The sequence below is a fragment of the Gallus gallus genome, chromosome 15 (genome assembly GCF_016699485.2).
Source record: "Gallus gallus isolate bGalGal1 chromosome 15, bGalGal1.mat.broiler.GRCg7b, whole genome shotgun sequence".
Classification (NCBI taxonomy): Eukaryota; Metazoa; Chordata; class Aves; order Galliformes; family Phasianidae; genus Gallus; species Gallus gallus.
Window position 1 is genome coordinate 8,568,171 of NC_052546.1, and position 24,511 is coordinate 8,592,681.

The 24,511-nt window shown below is 45.8% G+C and overlaps 2 protein-coding genes across 14 annotated transcripts in view; both read right to left on the minus strand.

The window, feature by feature from the left end:
• The window catches only part of SPECC1L (sperm antigen with calponin homology and coiled-coil domains 1 like), a 61,624-nt gene extending 52,490 nt beyond the window's left edge, over positions 1 to 9,134 (minus strand). The window contains exon 1 of one of the 8 annotated variants that reach the window (XM_015275323.4): positions 8,673 to 8,769. Coding sequence is in view for 2 of the 8 variants with exons in the window: in NM_001044637.1 (NP_001038102.1) it covers positions 9,098 to 9,132 (35 nt within the window). In the remaining 6 variants the exon portion in view is untranslated. 8 annotated transcript variants of the gene reach the window in all.
• Positions 9,135 to 10,119: 985 nt separating this feature from the next.
• BCR (BCR activator of RhoGEF and GTPase) overlaps positions 10,120 to 24,511 on the minus strand; it is a 106,554-nt gene continuing 92,162 nt past the window's right edge. For all 6 annotated transcript variants that reach the window (XM_025155520.2, XM_015275441.4, XM_046901318.1 and 3 more), the window contains 7 exons: positions 22,566 to 22,625; positions 22,334 to 22,443; positions 21,489 to 21,628; positions 19,976 to 20,110; positions 19,263 to 19,368; positions 18,100 to 18,262; positions 10,120 to 17,386 (listed from right to left, as the gene is read on the minus strand). In XM_025155520.2, the coding sequence (XP_025011288.2) occupies positions 17,297 to 17,386; positions 18,100 to 18,262; positions 19,263 to 19,368; positions 19,976 to 20,110; positions 21,489 to 21,628; positions 22,334 to 22,443; positions 22,566 to 22,625 (804 nt within the window). In that variant the 3' untranslated portion in view covers positions 10,120 to 17,296. The remainder of the gene's footprint in view (positions 17,387 to 18,099; positions 18,263 to 19,262; positions 19,369 to 19,975; positions 20,111 to 21,488; positions 21,629 to 22,333; positions 22,444 to 22,565; positions 22,626 to 24,511) is intronic.

Sequence of the window (24,511 nt, forward strand, 5' to 3'; positions counted from 1 at the left end):
GGGCTTATATAACAAGTCAGAGAAGTTGAAAAATTCAGATTCCTTGAAACCGGTTATTATTAAAAGTCATGTTAATAAAGATGTGGGATTTCAAGTGTCTTGAATTTAACGCTTCATACTGTCATATGGTTATGATGACTGTCTCCAAGAAGTAACCCAGCACGTCCTGCCATGGGACGCCTGAGCACCTCCTCACCTTCCAGCTCCCTCCAACAGCAGACAGCTGTCAGACCTGTGGCCCAGCCACAGAAAACCAGGCTGACTATGCACAAACATGGAGCAGCTGCAGCAGCAGCCACACTGCCAACTCCAGCAGACAGCCACAGGAAAGGCAGAAGAGCTGACAGCTTGGTGCAGGGACACAAGAAGGACCGGACACATCGTGCTCATCCTCTCTCTTGCTGGAGCAGGACAGCTGGCAGCTGCCTTCCTCATCTTGCCTGAGCCAGCAGACAGAGGATGGAGGAGGAGGAGAGACACTCCCCACTCCCCTTTCAACCTCACAGGCTGGATGGAGCAAATGCTCTGCTCTACCTGAGCTCAGTATCCCACAGCCGGTTAGAAACACAAAGCCATCCCATCTCTTGGGATTGAGATGGGGAGTTCTCCCCATCTCTTCCAAAGCAAAGCGCTTCGGAGGCACAAAAAGCAGATGGGCAACTGAGTGCATGAGAAGCGCCACACACAAACACAGCCATCAGAAGCAATGTGTTACACTACCAAAGTGACACAGAACACTGAGCACGCACTCCTCCAGCCCAGCACCACTCCTACACACGAGCAGATTCCAACTCTGACCTCCCTCAAAGTCAGTAAAACTCCCAAAGCTTTACATCTTCAGATCCCTCCGTGCCATTAACACAAAGTCTCATTTTAAGACGCTGAAAATATTTGTTTATGGCTTCCAGACTCTTGAACTCTGGCATGAACAGACACAGAAAACTTTGTCCGCTGCTGCAGTTTCACCATCAGAATGTCAGCAATGCAGCAGCGCTGCCATGCAGCTACCAGGAACCAGAACTCCCGCGCAGAGCAATACATCACCGGGGGATCATCTGAAATGGGACACTCCTAAGAAAAACACAACAAAGCCCAGACCAGAAAAGCCCCAACCAGAGAAGCCCCATGAAGGCGAAGTGCTTGCTGTACACCGACACCTCCCAGAAGGTGATGTTTATAGGTAGGACCACACTGCCATGCTCACACTTCTTGCCTTTTCCACGTCTGTGAGTCAAACACTCACATGTGCTTCTGATCTCATTTCACTGAAAATGAGAACTGAAAAAAACAAAGACAGCAGAGAACGCAAAGAGAAAATGGTGCAGAACTGACTCCATTACAAATGATATTTGTGACGTCCTACACATTACATAAAAAATCGCCCATAGCACACTTGAGAAACAATAAAACCTTGCAACATTTGCTTCAACAGCAGTGATTTCAATACGTGAAAATAAAGTAAGCTGTGTGAGTTTAACACGCAACACGATGTAATTCAGCTAAGAGCTAAAATAACATTTCATCATGGTCTTAAAGAGCAAACACTGCATACAGGACTGCAGTTCATAACTCATCCCAAGGAGAAAGAAGTTACCAAAGCCTTCCCTCCCCTGACACACTCCCTCCAACCTCAGAAAACCCAAAGCAAAGAGCAGAGAGGAGCTCAGCACTAACAGCAGAACACAGCCTGCATTCCCACCTGAGCGGCTCCTGGGAGTGCCCCCAGCACACAGCCAACAGAACACCGACCCACCAGCGGGGCACGAGGCATTACTGCAGCCGTTCGATTAACGCCAGCATTACGGCATCAATTATAGCATTAATCGGGATGGAAAAATGCCCCAGCTATCAGATAGAAAGACCGCATTCCTGACGCGCAATGCAAGCGCTGCCTCCAACCTGTATCCCCTCCCAGAGCTCTCTCTCTCAGCAGCACACATGGCGCAGGACACGGAGGCAGATCCAGCCGGGGTGCAGCTCTGGCACTGCGTGGGACCAACCCGGCGCTTTGTGCAGCTGCAAACACGGCACCATAAATAATAATTTGAAAGCGCTCTGCCCAATTGCACGGCGCTGCTCCTCGCTGCAGGCCGAGCTGATGCAGCCAGCCTGGCGCTGGGCAGTGCTCGCAGGGTGCCCTGTGTGCACCCACGGCTTTCAGAGACCTGAACGCTGCGAGCAGGGGCGACTTCTTACCTTTCTTCATGTGCTTCTTTATGCAAATCTTGCTGTCAAAGAGGTAAGGCTTAATTAGAACAGAAAGCAGTTTCCTGGGCCTGTAAGGCAACAAGGCATCCAGCAGCAAACAAGGCACCAGCTGTCTGCTGCTTGCTGCAGATACCTCATCGAGGAGCACGTTGTTTCACCTATTAACATCTTCCAATAAACTGTGGTAAATGGAATCAGAATGCCTGAGAGTTACTTAAAAGTAAAGAGAAGCGACCCCTCACATCTGAGGACGCCGAGCCTTTCTGGAAGCACTGATGAACAAAGCAGATGCCCAAAATGCAGAGGGAAATGGCTGTCTTCAAACTGAGCCCTGCACTCGGTACACTCACTCTCTGTGCACACATTCCTTGGACTCGATGTACACAGGCTGACGACTTCTGCCCAAACAAGCAGGGAACGACATTTTTAGGCCACTCAGACAGTCCCAAAAGGCAGAAAAGGAAAGGAAAGATTATGCAATACAACCCCTCCAGCCTCCTGTAAAAGACACATGAGAACGTCTTCAAGTCTCTGCAGGCAAGAGAGCATAACTACCACCAACCCCACGTCTGGAACATGAAATAAGCTACCAGGGCAGAGACTGCCGCCTCCATAGCATGCACTGCTCACACCCTGGGCCCACAAAGCTGCACAGCACAGCATTCAGATGGAGGCACGTTCTGAACTGATCACCGTAACTCAGCGTAACTTCAGCGCTTTGGTTTGCAGCTTCACAGCGTCTGGGAGAAGTCAAAAGAGTAAAAGCAATTCCAGGAATTACTGAGAAAGTAACACAAAACCATACAGCAAACGCAGAGCTCAGCAGATCCATCTCGCCTGCCCACCCACACGTCAGCTGGAACGTGCTGTTCCCCAGCCTCAACCAAAGGGCCGCAGTCGGACCCAAAGGAGCCCCAGTGAGGGGCAAACATGAGATCAAAGGCACTGCACAGCTCCAATGGACACCTCCTGGGGAAGGTGAGGAACAGCCCACGGGACCCCAAATGGCACAGCGGGGCTGCCTGAGAACCACCACCGCTGCACCGACAGCCAAAGCCGAGTTCCAGTGAGACAAATGAGCAGTGCTGTTAATGCAGCATCGACATTACTATTTTTGAAACCAAAGGGAGGAAAGAACAGAGCTTTGGGCGAGAAGCGGCCGTTGTGCACCTCCATTCCTCTCCTCCTTGTTTGGAGAAAACTACAGAGCTCTGAACAACGTGCGACCGTTGCAATGCTTCACATTCCAGACAAGTGACAGGAGCAGCTCAGAGCTCCTAACTCATGGGCCATGCTCTAAAAAAGCCTTTTCATGACAAAATTAAATAACGCCTTGTTTCCAAGCTCCTACTTTAAACAGTCGTTATTTCAAACCACTGCTGAGGACAGAAGGAAACAAGCATCCATCAGACGGGCTCCGCTGCCCCTCCCAGCACAGACTGCGAGCAGCACCTGGGGAAGCTCTTTTGGCAGCTCTGCCAAGCAGAACAACAGCCCCAGGGATGGTGACCAGCAGCCCCTGGGCAGCTGTGCAGTGCATCACTGCTCCCTCAGAGAAGAAACTGTTCCCAGTACCGGACCTGAACCTGTCCTGGTGCACCGTGAGGCCATCACCTCACATCCTATTGCTGTTCTCTGGGAGCAGAGGCCAACCCACACCTCACCACCACCTCCTTTCAGGAAGGAGTAGAGAGTGATACAGTCACCCTTCAGCCTCCTCTCCTCTACTCCTCCTCCTGTCCTCCACATCTGCACCTTAGTAAAATTCACACTTGCATCCAAACTTTACACACACAGAGATGATACAGTACAGACCTATTTCCTGGACTGTCATTACAACTCTGTGTCAGACTTTAAGGGTTTAAGCAGACTTGGCAGGAGTGTCCGTCTTCTCCACGCAGCTCTCAGGTTAGTACTGTATTAGAATAGGAGCAGTGTTTTGGCACTGCAGGCTTCCTGAGTTAAAAATAAAAGCAAAAGTATTACACCACAGGTTTCCCAGCCAGAGGACTGGGTGCCTTAAACTGCAATCAGCAAGTGATAGGTGGTAGGTAACCCTGTGATCCCATCATCACCCACCAGCTGTCTCAGGGAGCTCTGAAGTAACTGCTGTTGCACAACAAGCCAATCACCCTCCAGCTACAAAGATGTATTTATAATCACGTAACCTTAAGCACATATTCTATTCTTTAACCCACACTTAGGTTGCCCTGCACCAGTGGAGATTCTCCTTCTGCAGCCAGGGAAGCACTTGCACAAAGAGCAACCTGCTATCTGAGGAGCAGGGAACTTGGCAGGACAGCTTCCTTCCCTTTCAGCTCAGTGGTAACACCTCATGGCCCTCCTATACCCAGGACAGGCTGCAGCACTGAGCAGCAGTGGCCTTTCCCTGTCTCCACTCACCTCTGCCAGCTGAACTCCGCTACCAGCAGCTGCACTACGCCTTCAGCAGCACGAGGCCGACAGGGAGAGGAAGGAGGTCAGTACAGTGGCTTCCATTAGAAGAAGGGGGACAGAAAACACTAGCAGACAAGCACTGTGCTACCTGGGGTGCTAAAGCAGTGCTTTCCAGCACAAGTATGGACAGGCCAAACCTGTAAGTGAATAACTTCAACCGAATCAAATGTTCATCCAAAATACTCCACCAGATCTTCCATTTGTACAAAATCCCCAGGGCCCGCTTCCTGTTTGCAGCTTGGTTCCAACTATCAACCTGTTCTTATCGGATGCTGATTCACACATCCTCAACTTGAGGACTACTGCTGCCTGCACTTCTGCTGCTGGGAGACAGCTGGGTGCTCCCCGCGTCCACTCCATCGCTGACCTGGCCCGGCAGCATTCCTGAAGGGCTGCACCAATGAGAGCAGATCCACCACTTGAAGCCATCCCAGCCCTGGGGCTCACACCTGGATTCCCAGCATGGGATGTCCGGGTTCTGGTCACAGCTGGGCAGAGCGAATGGCACGGGTGGGAATTGCCCATGTGTAAACCAGCCTTGCTGGGGCTGGGGGAGGGAAATGCCTTCTGGGGATTGCTTAAGCCAGTTGTGAAAATCATTTAATTGTACCCTGCCACCAGAAGAGACAGTCCCACCCCTTCCTCTGTCCTCTCCCTTGTTTCAGTTCTAGAGATCATAGCTCGTTTTCTGATGAGTTAGTTTTTTTCATCAGATCAGGGCTGATCTGACTCACCTTATAATTACCAGGCATTACGCAGAGCAGCAGGCCATGGAGCTGGGAATGAGAGGAAGGCTTCCCCCGTGGGGCACTGCCCCACACCAGCCTGAGCTCAGAGTGAGACCACACAGCAGAGCTGCCACCCTGCTGGGAGCAGCCCCACGCTGGCGCCCCACCACCACCACATCAGCTGAACGAGGAAACCCATGAGCTCTGTAAGCAACCCAAAGACAGAACACAGCGGCTGCTAGCAGGGCTGAAGGTCAGCTCTGTACGGGTATGAGCCCTGTGCTCTGACCCACTTTGTCCTTGTCTCCGAAACCTGACAACTGCACATTCATGACTTGGTTTTAAAACCTTCAGGCTTGGCAGACAGAGATGAGACAACTGTATGCAAATCCTTCCTAAACACCCCGCTAGCAGCAGGACAGGGACATTTACCTGCCTGAGTGCGAGCCTGTGGATATGCATTTGAGTCATAAGGAAGTGCTGGGGACACGATGGAGCCTGTCATGGCTAACTGGAGAGCACCAAGCTGTAACAGATCGCTCTTCCAGCTGTGTCCCCATCAGCCCAAGGGCTGCAGCACCGCACACTGCTGCAGGAGAACCCAGCACAGCTCTCACACAGCAAATCATTCCGCAGCTGAATGTTCAGGAAGGCTCCATCTGCCAGAACTACTGCAAGTGCTTTTAATTAAGAACACACACAGAGAAATGGGTTAAGAAGAACACGAAGTTTGAGGAAGAGCTGTAAGAAGTCAGCTTCCTGGTCAAGCGTACCACATCCCAAATACACATCCCATCGGGCCATATACTGTGTGTGTCTGTGCAAAGAAGCACCCCACATGGGCTACATGGCCAAAATGAAGACAAATCATAGCAGTACTTTCAGGCTGATGTCATCAAATACATCACCCGAGTACTTCAGTGCTACCTTTATTCACCTTTTTTTTTCTTCCTTTAGGTCTCCTCTTACCTACCTCCTCCACTTACTCGTGAATTCCTCTTTTTGTCACTCCCAGTTCTGCCATATATTTGCAACAATGTCGGTTCTTTGCAAAATTATCAGGAGCCATTTACTTACAGTAATGAAGACCAAAAGTTGCAGCGCCCTTACAGAAGTCTCCGTTCCCAAAGAAAACCATGCATGTGCATAAGCATGCGGACAATGAATTATTTATCTGAGGAGAGACAGGACCCTGTGATCACTCTCCGGCTGCACTAAGCTGCTAAGTGCTCTAACAGTGGCTTGCTCTGATCCCTTCAGCTGGAGTAAGCTCAAAAGAAACAAGTACGCTCCCTGTGAGTCGTCACTTCAGGCCACATCCAAGAGTACAACTCAGCCTCTATCGCCCGCTTATTTTCCCTTTTTCAGTAAGAGGACTAAAAATAAGATCAAATGGGGTGATTTCTGAAGTCAGGAAGTACAAGCATAACATTTCTGATGCTGCTTTTCCCACTGCGCCACAGAGATTCGGTCACGCTAACAGCATTACGAGTTCCTAGAACTGGATCCTGGTCGGCAAGACAGGCTCTAACACCGCAAGATCAAGGAGAAAGAACAAAAAAAGTTACTTCTGAAGTATGTCTGTGAAAGATCCCTTTGGAAATTCCCAACACACGGCTCTGTCTCTCAAGAATGTATTTTCTTCTTTTGTACTGGAACAAAAACGACATCGACTCACTTCCCTACGCCGTGCTACCTGGAAGTACGCATTTATCCACACCTCATTTATGCTACCTCATCTATTGCTCGGTGCAATGAAAGTTATAACAGCCCAGAGATCACTCTCCACTGCGGACAGAACTGCTGGTGCCAGCAGGCAGCCAGGCCCAGCCTAACGCCCCAGGTTTCTAGGAGGGACTCCTAGGGACAGGCCCAGCGTGCCTGAATGCCACAGGGACTCTCCTGCCTTCAGGTAGAGGGGAAGGTGAAGCCTCACCCAGCTGCAAAACACCAGAAGCTCAGTCCGGGAGATCTGGAGGTGCCGCTGTGACGTTCTGCCACCGTCACACTGTAATAAAGCAGTGCCTCATAGAGCCAAAGTAAATAAAGCCACAGATTATCATCAACGTCCACGACAAAAGTCCTATAAAGGAGCTGCTCGGAGCAGACAAAAGGACTGGGAAATACGGGCTGCGGGGTTTAACTACACAGCACTGCATCTGACAGAAATAGGAGAATGAATTAAAAACATTTCAGACGCTTTGTTCTCCACAGCCACGTCCTGCACTCAATAAAGAAATCAGACACGGGGTTTCAGCAACAAGAAAACATCTGAAGAAAACACAGTTTTCTTCTTTCCTTACTCCACACAGCAGACCAGCCCAGGAGCTGATTTTTCCATCAGCTGAAAACATACTGCCATCTCAGTTTTTCGGATCATTATGGTATGAAAGAGCACCAGGACTATCTGTTCCCAGCCCTGAGCCATGCTTGGGTCCACTCAGACCACATCACTGAGCGACACCTGCCCTGTTCCCGAGCACCTCTGGGACAGTGACCCCAGCACCCCGTGGGCAGCCCGTGCCAGAGCCTGACCGCTCTTTTGGAGAAGAAAACTGCTCTTTGCACTTTTGTTAGCTACTGCCTAACAACAGCCGGGCTGCAGGAGGCACCGTACTGCTGAGCTCCCGCAGGCCGTGATGCCCACGGAGCTTTCCCGCCGAGCTCAGCTCCACCTCAGGCAGCCGAAGTCCGCGCCGAGGAGGACGGTGCAGGAAGCACAGTGCTGTGTTTGCCTTTGGGGCGTGCAGAGCTCTCTCGGGCCGCATCCTTTGCCGGAGCGCACGGCACTTTTCACGCAAAGACACAACTCGCAACACATCTGCTGCTCCAGAAGCGCAGTTTTTGGGTCCTGGCACAGACGCGCACGCAGCCGGGCTGGCACGGAGCAGTGCGAGTGTCAGTGCCGCACCGCTTCCCTCAGAGCCGCTCTGCGCTGTCACTGCGGCGCAGCTCCGGGAGCCTTTCCCCACCCCGGGTGACGCCGGGCAGCCGTAGCGCCCCGTGGCACAGCGATGCGTACCGGCAGCGCTCCGCACACGGGAAGAGATCGGAACGCAGACAGAGCTCTCACCCCCGCCCCACCATCCGGCTCCGGCCCCTCAGCACGGCCGCGCGCCGCCCCGCCGCTCCTTCAGGCCGCCCCCGGGCACGGAACGGCCGCCGGACGGCGCGGCCCCTCAGGGCGAGGCGAGGGGAGGAGCCCGGGGCACGGCCTGCGGGGCCTTCGCGGCCCTGAGAGGGGACCCTCGGGGGTCGGGGCCGGCGCTCGGCGCTTACCGGGCAGCCGCCTCCTCCTCCTTCCCGCGTCTTCGCGGCGCGGCCCGACGTGAGGTGACGGGGCCGGGCCGGGCCGGGCCGGGCCGCGCGCGCCGCCGGCGGGAGGCGGAGGGGGCGCGGAGGGGCGCGCGCGGACGGCAGGGAGCCCCCCCCCCACCTCGCCCCGTCCCGCCCCTCGCGGGCGGTGCCGCCGCACTGCGCACGCGCCAGCCGTCCCCCTCTCGCGCCAACCCGGGGCCGAGCCGGCGCGTGCGCTGTGGCGACGCGCGCGCTCCTATTGGCGGGCCGGGCCGGGCTCGTGCCGTGAGGCGCTGCGCAGCACCTGAGGGCGCGGCCGTAACGGCTGCAGCTCCAGAGCGGAGAGGTGGCTTGCCGCCTGCTGCTCCAGCACAGCTTGATTACCTCTGCGGGGAAACGTTTCTTACGTATTTATGGGATCAGGTTGCGATGAAGGTGTCATTCCCCATCCTTTCCTCTCCGTGCTGGTGGGGGTTCCCCAGGAAGGCACGCAAGTGCTGCCTGGAAAATGGAGGCGCCGCTCAGCCGGGTCTTTGTGAAGGGGAGAGCGGCTGGGAGCACCGACCTGGTCGTGAGGGGAGAGCTGACCCTGCCCATGGCGAGCAGGCAGGGTGAGCAGAGGCCGGGGGAGGAGGCAGCCCTGGGTATGCCGGTGCCACTCGGTGTGGTTGAATACAGCAGTGCGTTTTGTGGTCCAGAGAGCCATTTTACAGAAGGACTGCTGTGTGATACACATCCACCATTGGTAAGAAGCGTTAGTAATACCCATCGAGTTCCCTTCCTTTCCCCAGCTCAGGGTGAAGGCACGACATTTTCTTCTTGATTTCCATCTCACTTCAGTGCAGTTTTAACCACTGTGTTTTTTCCCCTCTGCTTTGGGAGCCCCACTCCACGACAATCAAAGAACTGCCAAGGAGGCATTTTTTCCTTTCAGGGGATCTATATTTTATGCTGATTTTACTAATTTACATTACTCACTTAAACAGCATTTGATTGAAAGCACCAGGAGAACTTGACTGAAATAACTGATTCAATTTGCACCTTGACGGCTACAGAACACGAACTTAATGCAATATTTAAAGAGGCCAAAGCTGATTCCATAGCAAATATGTGATGACAGCTGAAGTGCTCTGCACACAGATGGAAGGCTGTGAGGTGTGAGGCTGGCTGTTAGTAAGGTAATATTCCTGGTAAGGGATTAATTACATACCTGATAATGTACCATTTTGCCCAGCTACTTCCTGCCTTCCTTGCTGTTCCTGTCTCTCATAGTTGCTTTAATTCAGCAATGGCCTTGCAGTAGCCTGTAGATTTCACTTAAGTAATACAGCTTTTGCCTTGTAAAACGTGAAGCGGCTCTGATTTTGAGGGAGTAGTGGTAACTTCCATACCTTTGGCAATGTCAATCAAACACAATTCACACACCGAGTTTAACATAGGCCCAGTTTTTAATTAAATAAGACCCAAAGAACCCTGACAAACAGATACAGGAGATTTTATTTAACACTGTGTACAAAGAAAGGCTACAAATGCCTTAGACTTTTTTCCCCCAAATGCAGTCTTTGTATCCCTTTCATACCACTTATCTCAGAAAATTAAAAAAAAAAAATCCTGAATGATTATTTTTCCCCTTTTTTCCATTTTTTCCTCACACGGGCCTAAACTGAGAGATATTTAGCAGTCGTTCCAACACCTTTCAGTATTAAGCTATTAGGATTGGTTTTCTTTGCAAAAACAGAGCACTGAGATACCGAAGCACTGACAACAGCAGTATGAAGTGTCAAAAACAGACTCTAACATGGTGGAGTTAAAACAACGCCAAGAGTATTACTGCTGAAGAAACCCCAAATTATCCAAACAATAACAAGTTGTTTTTCTTCTACACCTGATAAATTATCGCTAATTATACAATTTTATTTATATTTAAATAGTCTTATTACCTCCTTTCATTGGCATTCTTCATGGATTATAAACACTTGTAATAGAGATAAGAACAAACTACACAACCAATATAGGCAAGAGAAGGCTTCGTTTTGTTCCCATTGCTTCTTGCTAGACAGACACAGGAAGGACAACACGTCACACGTGTCCTTCCACGAGATCACATTTAACTTCAGCGTACCATTGTGGTGCTCTCTGTCATCCAGCATTAATTCTTTACCCTCTTTTTGCTGCCTTGGATAGTTCCTAGTCACTTTTAGCACTGATATCCCACCTCTGTAAAAGATCTGTCCCTGTGTATCTGGGATTCCAAATTACTGGCTGACTTCCAGAAGTTTTTGTATGTTACTATGGAGCTCAAGATTTCTCCTAGGCTGGGAGAAGCAGTGAGGAAGAGATCAGAGTGGATCCATTAGAAGAGACTGTCATGAAGAACCTTTCTGCCATATCAGCATTTTCATTATGTTACTGCTATGCTTGAAGGAGTTTTAATATTTAAGATCAGTTTTCAGCTATTTCCATAATCCCACAATGGTTATATAGAAGTCCTCTCCCAAAGCATGACTAAAATGGAAGAAATTTGAGCTTTCCTATTTATACTGGGGGGTTGATAATTCAATTAGGCACTATAAAGAAGAGATAGGATGGGTCTAACCCTATTATTGCTTTCTGGGCTTTGCTTGACCAGGGAAAATGTGAGCCTCTAAGGAGCAAGGCCATCTGCTCACCGGTGGGCTCTTCCCATGGTGGTTCTTTTGGGCCATCTGTGGGAAGCAGCTATGTTCTTTTTCCAGGCATGAAGCTGTTTTGTATACAAGCATGCTGTTCCATATATCCACAGGGAAATAAACTGGTCCTGCAATAGAAATCACTCTGCAGATAAATGGTTGATCTGTAGAATGCCTTGAAATCTCAGAACATCGTGTCACTGCAATAATTACACCAACACGAGCCCTAGCAAAAAATCCAAAAAGAATTCTCCATTCTGATGAATCATTTCAATGAGATGATTTGAGCATGACTGCAATTAAGGCAGAGCAGTAAAACAAACATTTTTTCTAGGCTTGGGCACTCCATAATCATATTCATTCCCAAGTATGCTTGAACAGGTGAAAAAATAGAACATATCTTACTTGCAAAACAAGCCTGCACAAGCCTGGAGCTTTCACACTACCTGGTCCACTCCGTACCAGAAAACTGGAAATGTTCTAGCCATGTCCAGCAATAGCCCTGCTATAAACTCATTTCTGCAGTGTAGGATGATGTGGTTTCTGATGGAAAAGGAGAAAGTCTCCTACTGAAAGAGGAAACGTGACAGAAGAAAGTAAAATGATGTGGCAAGTATTTCTACAGGTCACCTGCATGCTTTTACAGTGGTGTCCTCCCATTCTACTATAGGGTGGCAGAATCAACAGTGGAGGCCCTTGAATAGTTTTCTCATTCTTAGCATTAGCATGTTTGCTTGACCCACACCTAAATCTAGCAATCTGCTCATGGTAGGAGAATCGAGATAATACATATGCTTCATTTGCTCTGGCCCTACTGTTTCCACCATTCAATCACTGCAGGGCGTTGTGGTATTCTATCCTTGCAGCTCAGAAGCAGACTCTTCTAGCTTAAGCTGCATTCTAACCTCCTGGTTCCATTTTTCTTTGCAGTGGTGTTTCCCCTTTGGTATAACACAGACTGGTGCTCTGTTGCCATAGAGGAAAAAGAAATGTAGAGAGCGAGTGATAAGCTTTTTTGCTTGGCACTGAACTGTGAAGTTTCAGTAGTGAGAAAGAGGGTTGCAGCACATCAGAACTGGGAGGCTGCAGCAGTTGAATTCCTGGCATTCCTAAATTAATGTTTATTTACTGACAAGGCAGTCAGTTATTGAGGCCACAGGTCTTCTGTAACTTGAAAGGAGAGTTTCTGCTTTGTACAGTTCCAGATCATCTTATCAGAGTGATTCCTAATTATGTTTGCTTTTTTTTCCAATTTATGTCATCTTTCTTCCCTAAGACTTCGGTAAGAAATAATAATGAGCTGTGAGTACCTCCTTCCATCAGCAGTCCTTTCTTGATTTTAAGGATGATCCATGTACTTAATTCTGGCTGAGAATTGAAGACTGCTAATATTAATTGCACGGCTCCGTGATCTCAGCTGCAAGCGCCCTGTGCTAAAGGAAGTGGATGCTATCAGATTTATTTTTCAGACAGCACTACAAAGGAACGTTAGCAGAGCTTACAAAGAAAAACATACCTGAAGAGAAATAAAAACATAAGAAGGAATAAGTGACTGACTTGCCAACTACTCCAAATTCTGATTATTCTGAACATATTTACTTGCTTTTTCAGATTTTTCTGCAAGGAACAGAAGCAGATCCCTTAAATCTACCGTGAATGTATTGGTCTTCTATTACTGCAAGTCCCCATCTTTTTGAATTGAAAAGAGAAAGAGCAGAGGCTTTTCTTAAACATTTCCCACTTCTTCCTAACATTGCCATGGTAAGAATGCCACATCTGACAGCACTGCCTCAGCAGAACAAGCACTGAAAACAAAGGAAGCATTAACCAGTGAGGAACCAGAGAGGGTCGCTTTTTTCTCCATCAGATTTTAAGTATCTTTGAAAGCCATGTTGGTCGATTTACATTTTGTACATACTGCAAAGAATGGTACATTAAGATAAATGATGTGTTGTCATGCCTTCCAGTGTTACAGTGGGTGACAGGCAAACTTAGAGATCCATGTATGCTTTACAGAACAGTACATCCATTCAAATAAACTCATACAAAACTAACTCAACGGTGAAGCACAGTTTTAAACAGGTAAAATGAATAAGCTGTGAAAATAGTGCAGCTCCCATCAACACACTCTGTGGTTCTACCACCTCGTGGCCAACACAACGTATTGCAGTTCTGCTTCTTGTGCATGCAGATTGCCTTAACACGAGCAATGGAAAGTCGGAATCAAGATGGGCAGTTGGCATCAGCAAATACAGTCAACACACAGCTGTACTTTGCCCTTAGCTGATACATTAAAAAACAGCAGCGTTAAAATACAGCCTGCAATAGCCTGGCTGCTACCTCAACTTGCTTAAAGTTATGCAAGGATAAAGAACACCAACAGCATTTCAGTGGATGTGTTTCAGTTTAATTTCAGTCTCCTCCCATGAAAAGCACACACAAAACAAAGCTGAGAACGATCTAGTACTGTTTACTTCTTGCCCATTAGTATGACCTTTTCCCTTATTTTGCTTTAATTTTAATTAAAAAAAAAAAAAAAACATGAGAATTTTAGAATAGTTTCTAAATGCCAAGGAACCCATGCTTCCTTCTCTTAAACTGGAGGTACAGTCTGTCCTAACGACCTGCAGTATTTCTGCTGAAGCTATTAATGTTTCAGCTGCACGTAGCTGAAAGCTGCTTCATTAGAAATGTCATTCCAATGTAGTAGAAACAGAAAGAATATAAACTCTCAGTGCAGTTAAGGGTAATTTTTGGCTAGTTTGTTGTTATGTTGTTTATATTGTACCTTTTCTTACAGGAAATGGAAAAGTTATGTTTTCTGACACAGCTCACAGGGGGTTATTATTAAATCAGAAGACCTTCTCTAAAGCCACGTTTTACAAGTCCCTTTATGTTTTAAGTGTGATAAGGCTTATTAAAAACACAACAAAGTTTAAAAAAAACAACCCACACCCACAACATCCCTTGGAAAAGAAAACAAAAGCCGTTTGGAAATGCTTCCTTTCTGAACACAAACGTCTATCTGAAGAAAAACTTAAATTGCAAAATTAACAGAAATTCAAGAAATCAATTCTCATATTTCAATCAGTCCATGATTTCATCATCAGCACAAACATCTGCTGTTTTTTCCAGCCCAAAATTACCAGCTTTGGGGAAAACATACTCAACAGAAATAATTAATGGGTTACGTTAAATTACCTTTTTTTTCCCTGATCCACATGCCTGCATGTTAGATTACGTTACATTAGAACTGAGCATTGTAGTTGAGAGAGTAAAGCAACAACCTGTAACAGTAACCAAAGCAAAAGCCATTTCTCATGGTTACACACCATACATCAGTAACTTAATATTAATATTAATTTCCTATATAAATAAAAATAAAAAAGTTGGGTAAAAGTAAATTGGCACAGTCATTATGGTATTGCTTTCCAGTTTCAACACTGCAAAGAGCAGCCACAGATTCTGAACACGGAAAGGAAAAGGCTCTGTCACCCAACCACCTGCTGTACTCTGCTTCTGCTGTTGGTTTGTGGGGCTTTTTTTCTTTCCAAAGCAGTCAGCAGCAGTGCTGCTGCCTCAGATGCACCACACAACAGCTTGGAATGGGCAGGTGTGCAGCTAAGCAGGAAAAGGATTGTTATGGAACTGCTATGTGGAAATGAGAACAAATACATAAAACCAAAACCACAGAGTGGTTTACTGGTCTGCCTGACTTAAGTTGAAAGTTTTCAAGATTGAGACTGATTTTTACCTTCAAAAAAGGCAGAAATAAATATAAAAAATGCTAAGCCTTCAAGTTTTCTTGCCTTCGTTCCCTCCCTCCCCCCAAAGCACCTCCAACTATAAACAATTTTTCTGTTTTCCAGATTCAGAAGTCGGAATGTAATGGAAATACATAGAAGAGAGAAGGAATTTCTAGTTGTACATTACATTACAAAGAGGTTTGCTCCCAGACCTAAGAAGGGAGGGATACTAAGCAATATTAAATTCCTATAAGGATCCTTACATAGCATGCAAAATGTTGATATACTCACAAAATCGGAATTTCTATTTTTTCCCTTTTTGAATTTGTAACTTCACAGTACAATATTTTCTAATATTATGCAGCAGTCAAAATTACATTGACTACAAAATCATTTCCCTTCCATTATTATTTTTTTCTCTCCATTCATTTGAAAGACTCCTTTGTTGGTGTTTTTTTATATATATTTTTGTAACGGAGAGATTGCAGATCATTCATCGGAAAACATAAAATTCAGCATCACAAGGGTTGCTTTCTCTGCGGCATTTCTCCTCAAATGATGTTGGCAACCCAACTACACCAACCAAGATCTATCCCTCCCTCCCCTTCTCCATGCTGATTCCTCCCCCCTTGTCTTCACGCTGCACTTTTCTTCTTGCCTGGATGACGGATGGTTGCCACCAAACGGAAGCTGCATAACTGGGTAGGAAGGAAAGAGGGCTGGAGTTGGTAATGAAAATGGAGTAATTCCCACCTCTCCCAGGATGTTTGGCACAGCTGCTTCACAGCCAGAATACTTTGCTCTGGATGCCAGCAATTAGATGATGCTTTCAGTTCTCTAGACAAACACTGCTGTCCTTTACACCTGTGTAACCTCTGTGGCTTTGGCCACGTTAGGCAGGGAGATACCAGCCTAGTATTTAGTGAGACCTGCTGTACTGCTCCGTGTGGTTCCACAGAAATCCCTTCACTGCTCTTACTTAAAACAGGCTTGAAATTTCTGAAGAGTACGCATGCATGCTACTGGCTAAGTTGTCCGTTAAGTACATTCTGACATATTTATCAAAGCATCAGAAGACGACTCTCGTAGAAGCAATGCACGTACAAAGCCTCCAAAATTCAAGTATATATATCTATATATTTAAAAAAAATAAAAAAGATGTTCTGATAGGAGTAAGCAGCCAGGCAACCTGATAACCACTAATTATTTGTTTTGTCCACAAATACTTCAATTATTTTTGTTAACATCTTTTCTTTGGAGTGTTGGGAATTAACAGCCTTCCCAAATAATGTTCATTAAGTTTGGCAGAGTCTAAGGAATTTAGCAATCCTCTCTGGATAATATTGCTCCTGCTTTTATGCAAACAAACAACGAATCACAAAGCACTGACTCAAACCATCCCTGCCTCTCTTTAATTTGCTATATTTATTTGTAGTGAAAAATCATTGAGTCTGGGCCCTTCAACACCCCCACCCCCAAAAAAATCCATGCCATCAGAAGTGCAACGTAGGCAGGAGCACGGCATCTCCTTGTATAAACATCTGCAGGAGAAGGGGTGGGCAAGACAAATAAAAAACTTTTGAGCTGTATGCAAAACTGTTTCACTGCTTTAGAACCCTGTTCAAATCAGGACTTCAACTTCTGAGGAGGGTATCTCAGATCCCAGACCCTTCCCTTCTTTTCTCTTCTTGCAAAGCAATGCTATTTTTGTGGCCTAGAACAGTACTTTAAAAACAGCAGTTATTAAAGACACAGTTGTGATAGATCCTTTAACTCCCTCTCACCCAAAAAAGGGTATCCTATCAAGTGGTCCATTAGAAATCTTGACGTTTCTTTACGACAAATCCATAAAATGAGGAATACCTTCCATCACATTCCCAACAAGAATAACAGCCACACGCAGTGGTGCATTTGTTCAAGTGTCTATTGCTCCTTCTAGTGGAGATTCTGCACAGCTCTATCTCCACTTCAGTTCTCATTCTCCTGATCAAAAGTAGGTATTTTTCTACCTTCAGCTTGCCACTGGTTAACAAACAGCAGAAGCACTGAGGGCCATCATTCCCCGGAACAGGAACAGGCCAGAAATGTCTGAAGAAACACCAGTCTTCCTTTTTTCAAGAGTGGCAGATTTATGCCAAGAACAGGTTGGGTTTGTGGGGTTTTTTTGGAGTCCTGTTGGCATCACAGACATCTACACCTCTGTGGAAAAGAGAATGCTTTGCCTCTTGCTGTCGGGGGTAGGGATGGTCTCTAGCTGCAAGAAGTACAGAAGGACTTGAACCTAGAAAGAGAAAGAAATGGGTAAAAATAAAGCCCTGTTGACTCACTGTCATGCTGGCTGTTTTACAGCTGGCAGACATGACTACACTGTTCTACAGAGGAATTTCTTTGCATTCACTATTTTAATACAGTGTATAATATTGGGAGGAATATTAAAAATTGCAGAGCTTTGGAGGCACTTTTCAGCTTCAAGGATAGCAAAGTGTTGCTGTTCCACTTTGCTGAAAAAATCTGATCTGTGATTTGCTATCACTCAATAAAGGAAGTGCAAAACAGCATGATGAGCTAACACAGCCTCTAGGTTCCTCTAGTTGTCTGCACTGCCTTCAGAGGGCTGCAAGGGCAAAAGAAATCTGAATCTAGCAAGGATTATTGAGCGTTGTGGAAAAACAGACAGTTCTTTTATCCTAGGCTAGTAATACAGCACTCAGAAACCTTGAGACAGCTCTCCAAAACCTTACTGTACACAAACAAATGCAGCATGTGTGCATATCGACATTTTTTCAAGCTCTATTAGTACAGATACAAACCGAACTGCCTGAAGAAACACAGTTCTATAAACAGAGTCTAAAACATCTGCACTGCGGGGTGAAAGTTATGTTTCTCAAAACTGCTATGAAAACAGAGGAGGAAAGCTGAACAAGGCCTTGCTAAATGACTACAGTTTCCCAGCTACTGCCTTTAAATGATTCAGTAGTACATTTTGGATTTTACCTGGGACATGACTTCTAGTGACCAGCTATCAGTCATTGTTATAGGCTGGGTTGGGTTGGCAGGGATTTTACTGTCCTTCTCTGAAGGTCTGAGCAGCGTTGGTCCAAAAACAGTTGCGAGATTATGCAGGGACATCTTGTTAATGCTCTCCCTCTCAGCAACCCTGCGAGAAGAAATGACAAGTTGGATCTTTGTAAATATCTGAGTTTGGAAATGTCCTTCAATAAGAAACCATAACTAATCCTTTTATAAAAAATTTAGGTACAGACACTGAAGCAGGCACTCTCTCTCCATACATCCCCAGATTGACTGTATACATAAACAATACCTTGACCTGACAGTTACAATCTTAGGCATTCTGCAGACCCTTGTTTGAGAAAGGGACTGCCGATCATTTGGTCAGGCAGAAGTGAGGCAGGAATAAAGGAATGGTTTTCATCCTAGTTTCAGAAATGAGAAACTGAGGCACATAGGTTAAAACATTTACCCAAGGGCACAAGAGTCTGTAACAAAAAAAAGCCCAGATTTCTTGGATTTTAATCCAGAACCTCAGTCACAAGATCATCTTTGATCTCTACAGTGACAGTCTCTGATATGTACATATGCAAATTAAAATACTGCACATGTATTAAGCAAGTTTATTGTATTACATGGAAATATTTTTTCCCAGTTGCAACCATATTGCAAAGACAGACAAGATCAGAAAGACCAGTCTAAACAAGGAGCTGACAACTCCAGTTAGAAGTGCAAAACTGGAATTTTTAAAGAGATGTTATGTTAGATTGCAACACCTTTTGAGACAGTACTGATGAGTCCTTAAACACAGACAAAGTTTCACAATTAATACTGAAACCTTCCCTGATGCAGGTGCAGTTTTGCAGAGATATCACAGCAAGAATTTGCATTTGCACTAGATAAGTCCTGAGACTTCTGTTACCCCCCTCCTTCAGTTCTAATCCTCTCAGTTTCAGTGAGAACGCAATTTGGGATTCAGTGCTTCACTAAATGAGCACGAAGCAATAGTTATCTGATGAGCATTCACATCAAATCAGCAAACGCTTCTTCATTTGCCTGATTCAGCACATGCTCGAGAAGAAGGCTCCTCTTTTCAAAATAATGATGCTTTACACATTGAATAAGTATCTAAAGGATCCAAACATTACCTTTTTAGATGGTCCAGAAGGAAAAGGAATGTGACAAGGTTGGGTTCTGGAAGTGATAACAACAGATTCAACATACAGCTTTCCTTTGCAACGGGATCTGAAAGTGCTACAAGACAAAAAATAATACAACATCACCATAGGCAGTGAATTAAAGATTGACTGATGGTATAACGTCCCAAACCAACAAACATGGCTGGTCCTGAATGGACAGTAATTGCATCATAGTTTGGAAGGGCAGGCACAACAAATGCTCCACTGTTTGTTTTTTTCTTGACTTCTTGGATGGATAAGAGAACCCTTTTCCCTCTAGCAGTTCAAGTGCTTGCAGATGTCAAAACATTAGGATGTTTTCCCCTTCATCAAATATAACAAGGTATATCCCCCTCCAAAGAGGACTTCCCTGGAAAACTGAATGGACGAACAACAGGCACAAACTCAACAAGTAGGCTGTCATTCTATTCTTTGCCTGCCCTTCAGAAACCTGGACATTTTCAGCTTACAAAAAAGCATGGCATTTGCTCATCCTCAAACTTGCTGCAAGATGATGTCATTGCAAAGCTAATTTCTGAGATCCATTCCACTTCCCTTACAGCTTGTTCCAAGCTTCTGTCCAACATTATAAATATAGTTCTGTATTGCTTTAGGAGCAGCCTCCTGCAGAAGAGCATCTTTAACACAGATCCAGCTCAACAGTTATTTTTGCTACTACCTACCAATGCCCTCTGCAAAGTTGGGGTACAGTTCATCTGTAAAGAGAGGTTCAGGCAGCTCTCGGAAGTAGAGCTTCAATGTGCCCGCAATAGCATTAACATCCATCTCGCTCATCATCACTGACACATCTTTGTTATCTGAAAGAGGGAAGAAGGGAAGAAGGGTTAATAAATTGCTGGCCTTGCATTCAGTTTTTGATTGCTTTGACTCCTTGTTTATCCACTGTCTTTGCCCAAATAGCTGAGAGTTTTCCTGTTTACATTTCTCTCAGTTAAATGACATCTGAGAAATGCAGCACAAATGGCTGCAGTTTCCAGCTTTATATCGACTAGAAGGAAGCTGACACTATCCATGGTTCCTTCTGCGCTGCCAGCAAGGTAGGCTTGACCTGGAAAAAGCCCTGCATGACTGCATTTATATGCATTTCAACTTTTTCTTAATGACCACATTGGTTATTCCAGTTCCCTGCCTCAAACAGCTTAGAATAAGAGACTCTGAGGCTGTCCAACTCCCCACTGAGTGCAGCTAAAGTACACAGGCAATTCAGGGCTCACATTTCAGCTTTGTTACCTTTAAGAACAACAGAACCACCTCCTTCCCTGAAAACAAACATCAACCAGCAGAGCCAATGCTGGCTTAGCAGAAAATGGCATTTAATGTAAACAAAAAAAAGTTGTTTTTTAAAATAGGAAACACCTTTACTTGCACTACTGAGGATTCACAAATCAATGCTTTTGGTAGCTTAGGGGGACAGAAAGGAAAATAGAAGAATGAAGAAATACCACAGAAGAAAAGAAAGAGATTATCGGGTGGATGCTGAAGGCATGGCAGAAATTTCATTTCCCATAGCACAGCAGTCTGGAGGTGTTTAATCTACTGGGTTTGGATGTCTTTTGGGGACATGTATGTCATCCCTTCAAACGCAGCAGCACTAAGGAGCATTGTTCTGCACAAGATCAAGGAAGGCTTTAAAATACTGGTCAAAATTAACTGAATTTACAATCTGCACACAGCAGTCTAGCTACAGAGTCAAGAAAAGAGCCCTGACCACCCATCTTCTGACTGGAAAACCACCTCTTCTTCCTAATCAACCACAGAATTCATTTGTTGCTTGCTTCCTTTCACAAAATACTCTCAAACAATTCCAAGGACTTAATTTAGAGGCAGCAATGAGGAAAACTGCAGCTTCTGGTTGCTGCTTCTCCTGAGGAAGCTACCTGCCATGCACAGAGTCTTGGCAAGGCCTGCAAACCAGCCATGTCATGTCTGCTGGGAGGAATAACAGATGTGTTATTTGGTACAGGGATCTATTTCATTGTACATCTTGGGTCGCATCTGTAGCTGAGGAATATGAATAAAACATGCAGCCAGGTTTAAAATGATTCTCCTTGAATGAGAATCTCTCCCTCTTAATGCTTCTCAGGGAAAGTAAGATTGAAAAATAGCACAGCCATCTGACAGGGAGCTCACACAGGTTCTCACAGTAGGAGGAAAGCATCAGGCACAAATACTTACTGACATCAAAGGCCGCTTTCAAAGCCTGGATATCGGTTGCGACCCCAGAGACGCGGTAGATGCCCACCTCCTCCATTCCACGGCGTTCTATCTCCTCCACACACTGGCGCACTATGTAAGGCACCTTTGATCTCTCCCTCCTTAAGAAAGGAAGACAGAAGAGTTCAGTAGAGTTCACGCCCTCAACTCTTTCTAGCCCAGCCAGACAGGTGGGCTAAAGTCACCCTGTCATTTTGCAGCAGCCCTGAGCACTTGGGCTTCTAGCTGGCTCCTAGTGCCCCCGTGTCTGCAGCCCTGCAGAGGGAATCAGAATTCCCAAACTACCCTTGAATACATAGCAACACTGCCGCTTTCAAATTAATGCAGTTCCAAAGTGAGGAAACGCTATGCTTTCCAAAGCATGTAACAGAACAAACAGGTTTCTTCCAGTAAGCAATTCACGACAAAAGATCAGGGGTTAAAATAATACAACAGGATCCAGAGAACTTGAACATTTCTGGTTATGGAAAGGAAATAGCACTCTTTAGTGGCTCTGGAACTTTGTGACCAAGCCCCACTAACCACAGAGTAAAAGGGCAAGGGGCATTTCCGGAACTCTGAGAAGTGACATGCTGGAAGCAGACACTCGAGGTCTCCAAGCCTGTATGCATGTTGTTTTTTTTCCCATGCAAAAATGAAGCTCACAAAAGGTACACCATCTTTCTGCAGCAACAGCCATCTGCACTGCTACCCAAGTGGAGCAGATGGTAGTGAGAAATCCCTCAGTAGGATTAAGAAAGGTGCAACGCATTGGCTAATTGGCTTTCTCAAAAAGCAATAGGGAGAAATTCAACCCATCCACTCACTTGGTGACAATAGCAATCTTGACCCCAAAGACCCCCGTCTGTTTCCGTGATGGCATCCTCTTCAGGCTGAACTCTCGACTGGTAAACTTCACTGACAGCTTCACTTCCACCTGAACAGAAGAGAGCAGCTGTTACATTTCAAACATTTTCTTCCCTTTTTTTATTCTGCAACGAACAGCAAAGACATGAACCACATCAGAGGTGCGGAAGCAGTGCTGTTTGCTGTACTTACTCCATTCATTGAGATGACTGTGCGTTGCCAGTCTTTGTCCTGCAGTGTCTGTGGGTCCAGCTGAAAAACATGGAAATGATCCATGAGCCAAGAACAGACTTGGGAGAAGTCAGCTAGCCTGAAAGCCTTCTGTGAGTAAGCAAAGCTCCACCGCTTTCAATGCATTATTTCATTCCCATAGGAAAACACACATTCCAAGGTTTCCCAGATTTTGGGTAACAGGACACATACTGTGCATTCTCCAAGCTGAGATGATGATGACAACCCATTCATATAGAAAATCTGGCAACATGCGTGCAGTGTCTGCTCAGCAGCAAAGGAAACCTCAACAAGGGAGATCAGTATTTGAAAACTAAGAACCTCACATTCCATGGAAAAGGAAACGGCAGTTATTGCTGTAGAACATCAGGCACATGAACATCAGGCCAAATTTGTCCTGTCCTGCAGGGCTAGGAGTCAGAAAAGGGGAGGAAAGATTTCTGAAAATAGACTGATTTGAAACAGATCTCCTTCCTTCTCAAAGAGCTGCAAGTCCCAAGCACGTAAGTCAGAGAAGATCCCCTTTGTTCTCTAATTTCTTGCACAGAAGAGGCTTTGAAATTAATTTTTAAAATTCAGAAAGAAGATCAGGAATTGGGAATCTCTGTGTATGTGTACACAGGAAATCTCTTGTCTGGACATGCATGCCTGCTTGCATGCTCTACTTCAGTTTGGGAAGCCTCCTCATAGTTTCAACAATCAAAAAAGTTAATTAGATGTAAGCACTGAAATATTCAAAGCTGGATTATCAAGGCTATGGCTTTTTCTATCAGTTCTCTTGTACTGCAAAGCAAAACTTTTATATAACTTCTGTGAGATCAATATAAACACAAAATACATCCATAACATCTGCTCTTAGAAACAAGAGCAACTGCAGAGTTTTGTTTCCTTTTTAAAAAAACTATGTTTTTGTTTTTGTTTTTTTCCCCACTATGTGTAATCCTACCTGATGTGCCCAGGCTCACAATACAATGATCACAGGAACGTCAGACAGACACACATTCAAAAAACCACACCTTACAGTGGACAGACTTCCACGTTAAGCTCTTATTTTTCCATTCTGGAGTAATTTGTAAGCTTCGGGCATTTACAAATGTTGAAGAGGTTATTATTAATGCATCACAGGGAAAGAATCACTTTGCTGCTTCTGCACAAGTGTGAAGGAAAGCTAAGTCTGCTACATCACAAGAAGGAGACAGTACAACTCAAGAGCAACACGTGAGGGAGAGACCATGGCTGCTGAAGTGCAGTTCCTGCAAGAGCTGCTCCTCCCATGGTACCATAAAAACTTCCAAACACATGGCAGAAAACAGATGCTGCAGTCTGGTCTTGACTGGGAAAAGTGGGCTGCAGTTTGCCACAGACAGCTGTGGTTGGATGAGTGCAAAAGTACTGCGCTGAAATAAAAAGCCAGAGTTGAGAACTTTATGGTTCCTGGCTATGAAGCCATTGGCTTCCAAGAAGGACTACATTCGGCTGAATCCAAAAGACATCACGACCCTACAGTGAGACAAAGGAATAGGAATGGAACATGATCTACACAGAGACAGGTATCTTTGAACAAATGAAACCTGTGTCAGGATCTGACAGTGAAGGAACCCAGCTGAAATGGAGAAAGTCAGTGCAGAAACCATGGAAAGCTGTCCCACTTGGAACTGCACATTACTTTTAGTTTCATCTTCTGCACAGAGTCAGGAAGAACACCTGGCTCTGCTACTACAAGAATTCACTAACCAGAATCAGGTTCTGAAGCAAAGCCCCATTTTTAGCTTTGCTTAATCTCTTTTGAGTGAAAAGTCGTGAGGTTGGGGAGCAGCTGACTCAAGTGCTCAAACATCACCCAGCAATTCCAGTACTAACTGAAAGAGTCCAAACCCACCTGATTTTGCTGACACTTAGCTCAAACT